At 41.7% G+C, this 13,124-nt stretch overlaps 1 protein-coding gene across 37 annotated transcripts in view; it reads right to left on the reverse strand.

The window, feature by feature from the left end:
- The window catches only part of mef2d (myocyte enhancer factor 2d), a 107,331-nt gene that overhangs the window by 6,490 nt on the left and 87,717 nt on the right, over positions 1 to 13,124 (reverse strand). For 7 of the 37 annotated variants that reach the window (XM_078932991.1, XM_078932989.1, XM_020710361.3 and 4 more), the window contains 5 exons: positions 12,552 to 12,581; positions 9,575 to 9,692; positions 8,963 to 9,125; positions 6,640 to 6,708; positions 2,724 to 2,774 (listed from right to left, as the gene is read on the reverse strand). In XM_078932991.1, the coding sequence (XP_078789117.1) occupies positions 2,724 to 2,774; positions 6,640 to 6,708; positions 8,963 to 9,125; positions 9,575 to 9,692; positions 12,552 to 12,581 (431 nt within the window). The remainder of the gene's footprint in view (positions 1 to 2,723; positions 2,775 to 6,639; positions 6,709 to 8,962; positions 9,126 to 9,574; positions 9,693 to 12,551; positions 12,582 to 13,124) is intronic. The other 30 variants (XM_078932998.1, XM_078932996.1, XM_078932984.1 and 27 more) reach the window with 11 other exon arrangements.

Raw genomic sequence — 13,124 nt, forward strand, 5'->3', positions numbered from 1 at the left:
TGCGCTCGCTGTGCTCCTGTGTGTGACACACACACTCCAGGTTGTGGGCTTTTGCTGTCACGCATACAAATGGCTCCCCCGACTCGGCGCACACGCGCTGCTGTGTGTCAGCGGGGTCCGCTGCGTCTCTTCCTGCGCCACTTCATCAAACCTGCGGGACAAGGCCCGGGCTGCCGAAGGTAGATGGATGAGGATGCCACCGGGGCGCCGTTGCAATGGAGAGCAAAAAGGGCCGAGTCAGCGGGCCAGTGACAGTAATGAAGGTGAGAACAGTGGGCTCACCCCCCCCTTTCTGAACATGAACGACACGGCAAGCACAGCCAGGAGAAGACGACGACGAAAGGAGAGCTGCGGTGAGCAGCAGCCAAAACCAAACTGAAACGTGTTTGTTCCATTTCATTTCAAAACAGTGTGCTGTATGTAGTTAGCTATGAAAATGACTCTTTCTTAAAGGTCAGATCACTACAATTATCATATTTTTTGGAGTATAAGTCACAGTTTATTTTGCATAATTTGACCAGGGGTGCGACTTAAACTCAGGATCAATTTACATGGGATTTTTTAAAAACTAAATATTGGCTCATATATTACTTATTTTCCAACGAACAACCAGTTGCAGTTTAGCGGTTAGTTCCCACTGACAACGCTAGAAAGCACTGTAAATCTGTGTGTATCACTATTTGTTACTTAGAGCAACGCAGAAGAAGACACACGGCGGAGAATCTGTTCATTCTCTTTAACTTTATGACGTTTTTCTTATTTGCATGTGGACTTTATTCTTCTTGTTTTTATTCTTTCCTTCCTTTGACTAATGCGAGTCATTAAACTGGGTCGCAGAGACAAGGAGGTACCGCTGAAAGCGCCATCATTCAGATGGTAAAGATCAGTAGATGGTAAAGATTTGTAGAGCTTAAATAAGCCTGAGTTGTCTGCATCACCCGTGTATTAGGCATCAGATATACAGACAAAGCTTTCATTTAGAAATTAGGCTAAAAACTTGACAGTAGCTTCCCAAAAACGATTAACTCAACGTCCATTAAAACACATTTTTAAACAAGCATTGAGCAATGAATCTGACACATGTTTAAAAAGAAGCAGCGGACACCTATTTCATGCATGAATTGCGTTCGATGTGAACACAGCATTATGCCGGGATTGGTGGATTTGTTCAGAAGCATTGCCCTATTCTCCCCTCCCCAAAAAAGCATTTTTTGGGTGCTGCGACTTATACTCCGGAGCGAATTGTATCGGTAGTCCCAAAAAAACTGTAGGGCAGCAGGTGTAGGCAGCATTGGACACTTGTTTTGACAAAAATAGGCCTAGGTTTGATCACAAATCTCTCTTGGAGAATTTCTAAAGGGCAAATATCTGGAATGGAACAGACTCAGGAGCTTTTAAGTCTATAATATGCACCGCTAAACTGCAAATTAGCTTAGAAAGATCACACAAACACTACAAGTTACTCAGCTGCACCATCAATGGATTATAATTAAAACAAGCGTAAGCATAATGATATAATTTTAGGGCCTAATTATCTCATTAATAGTCTAAGATGAATGTATGCACACACACACACTGAAAGGTAAACAGGATCTCAGTATGAGACTGGAATACATTTGCATGTGCACTTGAAAGAACCAAAAAAAAAACAAAAAAACACTGTCGTTCATATTTTGGGTTTTCAGATGCAGCATCAGTTTAAACTCTGACACTTAAAATTCAAATTTAATCAGAAAACAGACAATATTCATTTTGAGCAAGAAATCCTATTTGCAATCCTATAAGCAATCCATGAATAATGCCTAGCCAGTTTTTATTTAGTTTTAATTTTTTTATTAAAAGGCATTTTAAGAAGGACTACACTTCCAGGTTGAAGCACGTTTGAAAACAAAAGTAACCGGAGCCAGGACACATTAACAAATTACTCGAGTTCATAGCAGTCAAATTTTACAACATAAGTGATTACATTTTTGAAAACTTGCTTTAAAGGGTGTGGCTACATTTGATAACTGTAAAAAAAAACAAATAATTAAGAATGTATTTTAAAAGCGTACCCTGTGGTCTTTTAATTATAATTATGCTGTTTTTAGCCAAAATTTTTTTTTGTAAAAAGTGTCAATTCCTAGGACATAATTTTTGCAGAGCCACAGGAGTTGAATAGAAATTTGCCTCTGAGTTGTGGGTGGGTACACCGCCCTTTCCCACCCTTTTGTAGAGCTTGGAGATGGGACCTACATAATGGACAAAATAATCAACGATCTAAATATAGAAATACTCAGACATGTAATCTAGCGTTATGACCCATCCTCTCCTTTGCTGCATCTGTTTGTCGTTGGGTTTAGCTGATCATCATCAAACTGTGCCGACGTGGCCGACTTGGATTTGTGGGTAAAATCAAACAAATAACTTGTGGCGTCTTCCGCTTTTGTCATGAGTTGTCATGTGATATTTTGTCGAACTATTTAAAGTTAAGAATTAAACTCTTCTGCTTTGTTGCCTGTTGAACACTGTCATGTACCTGATCAAGGTCATAAAGTTCTCCGTTAAGTCTTCTCCATCTTTTGGCTTTCTTAAAATTACTCAACCTTGTGGTTTTTTCAGTTTATTGATACAGTATAAACCTGACGTCTGTCTGATCAAAGCATAAAAACTATTTGGCCCCTGTCAGGGTCAAACCTTTGGAAAAAAGCAGCTTTGTGTCTAAAGTGTAAAGAATACAGTACCAGCAGAGGCCCTCCTCTCTGCCAAAGACCAAGTTGGACTGAGAAGCCAAGCTGTAAAGGGAGGTGGAAAAAAAACAGAAACAAGCAGATTTAACAAAGCTGAAACAGCAGGGAAACGTTGAGACGAAGGCCAGTCATGGTCGCTCCACACATGGAAACTAGAAAAAAACAAAGAGCTCAACGGCTGCTTCAGTCAGGCAGAGATGCTGTTGGAGACAAGAAACCCGTGAAGCCTGAAACTAATTTGATGAACTCTCGTGGATTGCCTTTTTACACAATTTTGTTCAAAATATGATGATTTTTTAGTGTTTTGTTTAAGTCATTCACAAGATTGAAATTCAGACATTTCTAGACTTTTAGATCCCCTTTTGACCCATTTTCACGTGCTGATTTAACTTGAAATTGCTCATCCCATAATGGCGAATTTGGGATAAATTACTGCTATGATTGGACTGTGACTGATCCCCTACTTTGTTCTGCCAGCTTTATGGTGTTAAGCAGAGATTTCTGAGCCTTCGGGTGAGGTTTCACTTATGCGTTCTGCCTAAACCACTTTTGGAGAAGGAGAAAAGAGAGACAGATGGCAGAAAAATAAAGTAAGTAGTTGTGGGCGGAACAGTGTGAGATGAGAATGAGTTGATATCAGGCACTAGTAATCTTTTTTTTTTTTTTTAAAACAATGTCCTTGAATGCGTTTAAGAAACATCCTTCCTCTGTTGTTTTTCTTGCTCCAGTGCCTCAAATGGAAACCATGTCTGCTGATAGCACATGGAGGAAACAACTAGTGACAACATGTTCTGGAACAACTGGGAGCACCTCTACATAAGCAGACAAACATTTGGAGAGCGCGGCTCTGCTGGGAGAGGGTTTAGGGGCCAGCCAGGTCATTAACATTTAGATTGGGTAGTTGGAGGGGGGGGGGCTGACGGAGGGAAGACGAGAGTCAACAGGTGTACACCAAATTAACCGAGCTTGACGAAACGGGGCAAGAAACACGCGACGAGGCGGAAGCACTAGAAAGGCATGATTAAAGGGGGGGGGCATCAAGATGACAGGAATAATTTCCTTGTGGAGCATTTGGCGAGGAAAAGCGTAGACGACAGCAAAGCCCAGGCTCTGAGCCAGGCCGTCAATCACCATTTGATTGGAAAGTCCTGTTTACGCGCTAAGAGGGCCGCTCCGCACTGACTCTAAAAAGCAACCCCAGCAGCGGAAGCCCCCACGTTTGACTAAGCCATCCTAGGACAGCATGGCTCTTGCTATTGAGCTGGGAGAACAGTTTGGCGTGCTGGGAAGGCGTCCCACATTTCTGTGGTACTCGCTTGTTTTTAGTGACAGCGATTCTGTTTTTCTGATCCAACACAGTAAACCTGCCCGGGGCTGAAGCGCTGCCACAATCAGCATCTGGGCCGCATGATCAGGGATAAAATGTAAATCCTGTTTATTCAGTGAAATCAGGTTTGTTCTCTGTGACACAGAGAATGTTTTGACTATTTTAAAGCAACAGAGGAAAAGAAAGGAGAGACTGCTTTAAGGTCAGGCTTTTTTATGATACTTCAAAGCTTATGAAAATCCAGACCGTTTCTCTAAGGCACTGACGTCAGGGTAGAAAATGCTTTGGAAAGTGACTGATCTGGATTTCCATCTTCTATCTGGTAACAAATATAGGTGACATGTTTAGGATCTTGTCAGCAAAAAAACTCATTTCTGACTTTATTTGTATTAAACTTTATTAAAATAACAGCAAGTTTCCGTTAGCGCATATTAATGTTGGGATTTATGGTCACCTAAAGTATAAAACGGGTAAATAAAAGGGAATTTTTTTTTATTGTTACAGTCATCCCATCTTCAACTCAAACATTATTTTCAATTTCAAAATATGAGTTTCAAAAGAAAAGTTGAAGCGAATTAGGCCAAAGTCACATCCACCCCCGTACAGGGGTTTTTGGGTTGTCAAGGTCGTTGGGGAGGGTCATAGAAAGAAGAGGCTGCTTCTCAAGGGGAGGGCAGGTGTGTCATGCTGTTCCCCTTGAGGCTCGTACAGACACCTTTAAGGGACTAAATGAATAGGAACGTACCATTGTCATGATTGTGGAGGTGTATCGTGACAAATTTGTAAAGATAATGTAAGTAATACGCACTTATGATGTACGGGTGATGCTGTTATAGGGTGCCCTAACGCTACACATAATGTGGAAGTACTGGCCCCTTACTGACCGTGCACAAATGCTGCACACATGGGGTGTGCACGTGATATCCAAGTGCCCGTAGGACGCCCATTAGACGTCCACACGAACTACGTTCTGTCTAATTTCCTGAATTCTAACGGTCAGGATGCCTGCAAGGAGCACGCACTTATCACTTGAACAGCTCCAACAGGCTCCTTGCGCTGTCGTGGGTTTTGGGGGATCTGTACGACACGTCTGACACACATGAAATATCTCAATGACTTCCCCCTTGCGTGTTGAAGTGTTTACCTGTCGGTTGCTGCATGCCCGTAGAGAAAACTGTGCATGAACATGAGTGGTCCCCAATCTTGATATTTAATGGTGTGTGCCCCATATGTTTGCCCATTTTTCGCCAGCAGATACCCGTATCCACACGTGAGGGCAGACAACAGTGTTTAGGCAACAACAGCTAAAGCTACTAAAGCTAACAACCACTAAACATTTCAATAACCAGATTATTTTTAAAGCCAAACAGCGAATGTCTTTAAACAAACCTTCATTTAAACTGAGAAATATAAATGATTTCTACAGTCAGTCCGGGCGCAGAAGAAGTCATAACGAGCATAAGAAATATTAAATTTAGCAGCCTTGCTTTATAATTAGGGCAAACACTTGGGGAAAGTAAGAGTTGGCTGCGTTTTTTTTCCTTTTCTTTGGTTCTTAGTGTTTTAAGAATTCCATGCAATCTGGACTCCCATTTGTTCTCACTTCCAAGGACCTTTGTGTGTATGAAAACAGTAGTGTGTGTTAACTATACAGATGCTCAAACCACTAAAGCCGCAGCTGTTCCATACAATAACAAACAGCCCATTGTAATTCTTCCAGACAGCCCTTAGTCTCTTTTAGACTGAGAAACAAATACCTCAGGCTTTCTTTTACTGACAGGCGGCATTGTGTCTCTGCTATTGTTTCCAAACTTAAGTGATCAAGAATTTATACATTTAAGCAAATGCAGAGATGAGTCTAAACAATTAGGGCTGTTTTTAAAATGTCAGATGTGTTTGTCTGTGCACACAATAATTGAGATGAGTGTTTCTGATTATTAGCTGATTAAAAGAAGTCAATGAGAGCTTTCTGTCATCTTAACTGACTTTGACAAGCTGCTTCGGATTGGGTCTTTTAACCATGCTGCTTCGGGAACTTCAGGTTTGTGCGGATCTGGGAAGTTGGATTTCATGTCTGTCAGCAGAGAGTGACAGCTAAACAGCAGGAAAGTACAATTCTAATGCAGGCAGCGTGTCGGAGGAGCACAGCTGTGCACCGGTTTGGAGTTTAGGAGTGAAAGCTGCACCCAGAGACTCCTTTGATTTAGGAGCAGAGCAAGGTGCTGCTGCTGTCACACGGAAGTTTCTGCTCTTTCTTCCTGACACTTCTAAGGAGCTTCAGATCGAAGCTTCAGGTGGCAGAAAAACTCCCGGAACCAAACTAGTTATTCGGTAATCTGAGAGGAGAAAAAACAGAATTGAAACGACAGAACTGCAAGACCACAGGCAGAGCAAAGCAACAGGCGTGACATCCAACCGTACAAATGAAGAGTGAGGAGGCTCTGATATCATTTCTGTCAGGTTTTTGTATTTGTTTGTCACTTGTTTGGAGTTCTTTTGGTCACGCTGGTGTGAGTGAAGGAGATAATAAACGGACAGGAGAACAGGAAGCTGCATAGTCATGGATTTTATCAAGCCATTCACCTCAGGTTAGCCGCGAAATTGGAGATGCAGTTAACCATCTCCGCATTCTGTTTGTCTGCACCCCACATGCTGTGGAGAGAAGGGGGGAGGAGAGGGGAAAAAAAGCACAGTTATAAACTGCTCCTCCAGGTTACAGAGAAGCAAGCCGCTCACACAAACATTTAGCCTCTTAACATCTAGACGGAAAAGTGATGAATTTGAGCAGAGTGAAGAGAAAAGGCTTTTGCTTTTTCTCACAGAGGATTAAAGAAAGAAGCACACATTTACTGGAGAACACTAGCAAAGTTGTCAAGTAACTTGTACTTCAGGGATAGGGTGCTTAGAGCTTGACTTTACCTTCAATTTTCCTTCAGAGGTTTTAGAGACGTCATAAAAACAAAAAGAAAAATGTATTACATAAGTGTTTTTTTTAAATGTTACCTAATTAGAATAACAGAATCTTTAATGTTTTTGTTCTATTTATTCTAATGACAGTAATCCCTCACTTTATCGCTGTTGACCTTCTGAAACTTTCCTTTTTTGCAGATCTTTGTCAGTGCAATTTTGCAGGCTTTTGGGTTTTTTTGACGGGCCACTGTGATCTGCATCCTGATTGGCTGTAGACTATTGTCAATCAACTCCTCCATGCAGTGTCTTCAGTACAGAATGCGTTTAGTTTGCATAATCTACATAAATCTTCTATTGTCTTCATTCTCCAATACTGGACTTAAATTTCTGTGAAGGTTTAAACTAATTATGTTTGTTTCTGTCTGAGAACAGTGTATATAAAGTGCGTAGTTTGGGGTTTTACAACCTCATAGCATCTACTTTGCTGATTTCACCTATTGCAGGTTGTTTCTAGAACGTAACCCCAGTGATAAACGAGGGAACACTGTGAGGAAAATTTGATAAGAACAACGGTTGAACTCTGACTATAAACTTCATGATGGAACATCAAAAACATCTGTCATGAGTTGTTATTCTTCTCATAAAAAAGATGCTTTATATGGAAGAAGATGGTGAACAGTCTGGAGGACAGAGGAGGAAGGAATGAAGCAGCTCTGTGGTCATGGCAGTGGAATCACAGCAGACAAAGTGAACCTCCCCAGCTCAATAAAAACTATTAAAGCTTGTGGTTTTGAAAAGTACCCAAAATGGTGACATGTGTGATGAGCAACCAAATGAACCAAATGGAGCAGTTCTTGTCTGAAGTGCACTTCAAAAGGCAAAAATGTGTTTTTGGGGGTTTGAAACCAGGCAGATTGAAAAGTACTGGACCAATGATCAGTCATTTTGAATTTTCAAATGTATTATAATGGTTATTCCTCACAAAAAGATCCCCAAAGCTGTTTTTAAATTCCTTTATGCATTTTTGAGCATTTCTCTAAAAATCTCCGCTCTCAGCACCAGCCCCTCCCAACCCACGAAAACGAGCGGGTTCTCACGAGCTGACGTAGATAAGTGAGAACGTCCAGGAAGAGTCTGCACTGCCAGCTCCGCCCCCAGGCTAACACACACGCCCACTTTCTCTGCGGAGCTGGCGGTGATTTGCAAAAAGGCTTTCCTTTTATGTGCACAACCTGCACATCCATCTTTGCAAAAGTTTGGATGGTGTTTGTTTTCGTGAGTGAGACACAGACACGCTGCCGAGGCTAACTCTAGATTTACGTCAAGAAATGGGCGACACCCACACGGAGAGAAAGCTGGTGCCTCCAAGATCGAGTCATTTCACTTTGGCCTGGAAAAGAACTCGGGAAAATCACTTCTACTTAATAAAAATGTTGTTCTTTTGTGTCCCAAAGGTATTATGCTATCATATACATGGATATAGTTGACTATAAAAGGCTTACGAACAGCACGGTACAGGTTCTCTAACCTTTTAACACTAAAGCTTTAGCTCCAGTGTTGAGAATCTACCGTAACTCTTCAACCCATTTATGTAATTCTGAAGCAGAGAAAAGCCGCCTTGCACGGATATACAACACCTTTTAATAGTGAAGCGACTACACAATTGACATAAATCCGTTGATTCTGTCGTGGAGAAAAGCAGTTATGCGATGCTATGCAACACTTTATGTTGGTTTTATGTTGGCATATAAAAAGCCGCTCTTCGCCGCGTCAGAATCAGCTGATTCTAGCTGATTGCGTAAAAAGTCGAAGAGCTGTCAAAGAGTCCAGTAAAATAACATGTGTTATTTAGGTGTTGGAGGGTTAAATGAGGTAACTGCCAAGAGGAATCAATCTATTTTTTTGTAGAAGGGGTATCTTTTGTAAAAGGTGTTCTGAGAGGAAAATCATCTGATGAGTCTGTCAAATGTAAAGAAGCAAGTCCAGCAAAACTTACACCAAGTTACTGAGTGATGCCAAAGTCAACTGTTGCTGCTGCTGCTGTTGCTGCGAGACGGCCGGTTGCTGTTGCTGTTGCCAGGCAGCCATGTTGCTAGGCACCAGCCCTGGTGGCGTGAACGTCTGGAGCGCTGTGAGATCTGCACTCGTCAGCTGGTACTCTGGGATTAGGGGATGGAGGGAGGGGAACAAAGAGGGAGGAAGGGGGAGAGAAAGACGGTGGGGAGGAGTGGGAAGGGTGGGGGGGGGATTGTTTTACATCATGCAACTTTCTAGTGCATCAATATTAATCATGAGTAATCCATATTAATGGAGACCTTTGAAGTGGAATGATTCCAGAAGCTCTCACACAATGAACAAAGTGAATATTCATAGTGGTTTGTGGCATTACTCTGCAAGCTTTTCACATTTTTCTACATGGCTCTAACAGTTTTCCATGACACAATATAGACTGTATCTTTTAATTAGCACTTGCTCCATTTCTTTAAATAATTCAGCTCTGGCGGCTGCGGTCTCTTTCCCCATCCTCGCACTAACAGACAGATTCAGCTTAAGCTGTGAAAACGTCCCGTCTCCATGTGTGGGGCCAGAGCAGCTTTCCACGTCTCACCAGTGTTGTAAGACGTCTGCATGCCTGGGAAGGGTGCGAGAAGACTGGGCGTTGCCACGGAGACGACCGGGGTGGTGAGCGACTGTGCCACCTGCGAACCTCCTAGCCGCTGAGCATTCTGGGAAGACAGGACAAAAGGACACAATAGCTTTGAGTAGCTGAGACTGGAGAAAAAAGCTTTCCGCTACCTCTGTTTCTTTCTTTTCTCAAAGATGGGGAGGGAGACAAATTAAATCTAATAAAAAAATACAAATCTCCACAACTCTGCCGTTCACAGCTTAGTGAATTCATGCAAAAAACATTATGTCCTGGGGTGAAGTGGCACTGATGTAACTTTAGGAGAACTTTTCTGTGGAAAAAGGGATTTTCCAACACCCCCTTTTTTCCTTATTGGACTGTGACCACGAGCCGGGTTCGTGTCGTGAGAGAACCTTGTCAGGTTTTTCAGCAAATCATGCCTTTTTTGTCCTTATATGGACGAAGCGTGGAAGTTCTCAGCACATGACTTCATCCATTTTTAACAGCAATAATGATAATGACTAACACGTGCCTGCCACTGCTCAGAAACCCTGCAGTGTGACCAGAAAACAATTCTATTACTACTGTAAAACTCCTCTATAAACGAGGCCGTTCTCCTTCCAGTAAAATGCTAACAGATTGAATCCTCGGCTTCACCAAAGACGTGCAGGAACTCCTTGCATTTTCAAAGTTCAACATAACAAAAGTAAAAGAAAACAAAGAAAATCAAACCAGAACTCAGCAAATACAACTCCATATTAGTGATCTTTTCATCTGTGTGGAGCTGAGACGGATGTTTAATTCATCGTGCCACAGTCAGAGACCTCTCGCCCCCCTGCGAGAACCTCACTTCTCTCTGTGGTGTTTAACTTTTCTGCGGCACCTAAACATCAGCGTGCAAAATGAGAATTTTCTCGCATCTCAAGGTGGCGTTGGCACGGCAACGCTTGTCACCAGGGCCAGGCGTTTGTTATCTGGAGTCACGGTGGAAGGTGTTGTGAGAGGTAGTGCTGTGCTGGAGAGTCATGCTGACAAAAAAACTCATGCATCGGCAAAGCTGACAGAAGAGGGAAGAGTGGGGATGAGTCTGAGTGCGAAAGAACGTGTTTTTGTGGAATAAGAATGTGAGCAGACAAGTATGCCAGGAATGAAAACCCAGTGTGAGGTGCATGTTTGTTCTGAGGTGTGTGTGTATTTATGCAAGGAAATCTGCGTTGCTGTGTGTGTGTTTGAAGGACTGAAGGGGTAAAGGGAGCCGAGTCGAACATGCCCATCTGTGTTCCAGGTTGGAGACTTTGTGAGCTTTCCTTTCTCTGATCCTCAGCGCATCGACACTCAGATGAAACCAAACATGCACATGCTGAGCAGCTTTCACACGCAGCAGAGAGTCAGCTGGTTGCTCCAGTTCCCTCAATATTTCCCAGCAATGGCTTATTTGTGCTGCACAAATGTCACCCCAGGCTGAGCTGCACTGTATCATAAATATTTGTTGGACTTTTGATTCAATTTAAAGGATTTAACAAAAAAACAATGATTTGCTGTGCTTGTTCCTAGAAGAAAATAGGAGTGACATTCTTTCCTAACATTTTCCAGCTTTAATTTGGTGTAAAAAACGCAAGAATTACCTAAATGCTTTGAATAATTTTACAAATTAAATACAAATAAAGCCACTATAAGCACTGAAACTGTTCCCAGTGGTCTTTTAATTATGGTTATGCTGTTTTTAGCCCACATCAAAAAACCCGTGTCGTTTTCTAGAGCATAGTTTCTGTAGAGCAGCAGTAGTAGTTTATTAGAAATTCATCTCTGAGTTGTGGGTGGGATCATTGGCACGGAGCATCTGTACCCCCCCTTACCACTGCTGAGAGCTCTCTGTCCACACACTTTCCAACTAGTTTACAGACTCTCACACCCCCAAACTAACAAAACCTGTGAAACCAACCTTGGAGCTATCCAGCCGTCCGGTTTGAGCCAGATTCCAACTCGGACAAGGAAAACGAAAACGTCCATAGATCTATTTGTCTACAACTGGATGCATCCAAATTTAGAGGAGTAGGGAGCATGTGGCCCTCCCGGTGTGTTTTCTACATCACAATTATGTTTTTTGTTTCAAAAAACGTTTTTACCTCTGCTCCTGATTCGCAATGATTTGAATTAAAAAAAAAATTCTGAAATGTGAGTTTGAGCTGAATTTTTTCATTTATGTTCTCCATCCTCAGAAAAATGCCACAAGAACATGTTAAAGACACCAAAAATACAAATTTTCATTGGGGTGGGTCGTTAAATCCTGTAAAAACCTATTCCTAGAGTTTTCTTTATTCCAGCAAAACACAATGGCAAAAGAGGTCTTACTAAACTTATTGTTTCTTATCAAAGCACTGGTGGCCCCTTTTGAAAATAATTACTAAAGTATGGAAAATTACATCTTATATGCAGGAATGTTTTGGAGTTAAGTCAGGTTGTTAAAAGAAAACAAGTACATTGATCACTGCAACAGTTTATGTCAATTCTTTTGATTTATTGCTCTTATTTTGCTGTTAATTTTTGGGGTGAGTCAATCAATTTTCTATGACCCCCTTTGATACGAGAAATATTTCGATGAAATTGCTGTAATTATAGCAAAATGTGGATTTCATAATTTGATTTCATTCGCAATTGAGCCTTAAAGTAGACTGGAAGTCCACCTTTTTGTGCTAGAAACTACAGCACAAAGCTCTGCTGGAGACATTACTGTAGAGGCTTTGCTGAACATCCATACATAAAGGAGCCGGGGCGACCAGCTGACACGTCCACTTTTGGTACATTACTGCGATGCTCCAAAGGCTTTCATTTAGTTGTCATCACAGCTGAGTTAACCCCGATAGGATGCGCGCAGTGACGGTGTCACACTCATGCTCAGTGAGATCACACAGAGTTTGACACCACATCTACAAGGCTGAAACTCTAGAAGTCTATTCACCTCACTCACCAACTCCAGCTCTTCCTCTGTCTGCACGGACGGTGAAAAAGGGGGAGTAAAGAACACAGGAAGTTACATTTCTTTAAACCAAATGTAGTCAAAGTGGATGAGTAAAAAAAAAAGTCAAAACGAAATCCTCTAAGCGTCCTTAAGTTTTTCAAAACTCTGTCACAAAAAACTTCATTAAATCAAACTGCATGTGAACAAAATGATATAAATGAAGCTATTGTATATAAATGTAAACAAGTAAGCCGTGTTTTTTTTTTGTCATTGACTGTTTATGATAACAGGAATGAGTGATCCCTCCACCCTGGCCTTCCAGACAGGAAGTACCTGCGAGTTCCAGAAAGCCAAAATCCTTCTATTGAGAAAAAGCTATTATTCAGTCACTCCATTGGTCACAATAACCATTCTTGCTTTGCTACCCATTTTTTTTAACAATCTTGCTAGTCCACTTTTTTCACATTTTTCTGTAGTGCAAGTTATTTAAGTTCTAAACTGGCCAATCAGATGCATCAATAAAAGTATGAAGAATGTGGAACGTTCAAAAGGTTTGATGGTGTGTGGACTTCT

This window comes from Oryzias latipes, chromosome 16, assembly GCF_053564925.1.
Source record: "Oryzias latipes strain Hd-rR chromosome 16, Olatipes_Hd-rR_3.1".
In the NCBI taxonomy this organism is placed as follows: Eukaryota; Metazoa; Chordata; class Actinopteri; order Beloniformes; family Adrianichthyidae; genus Oryzias; species Oryzias latipes.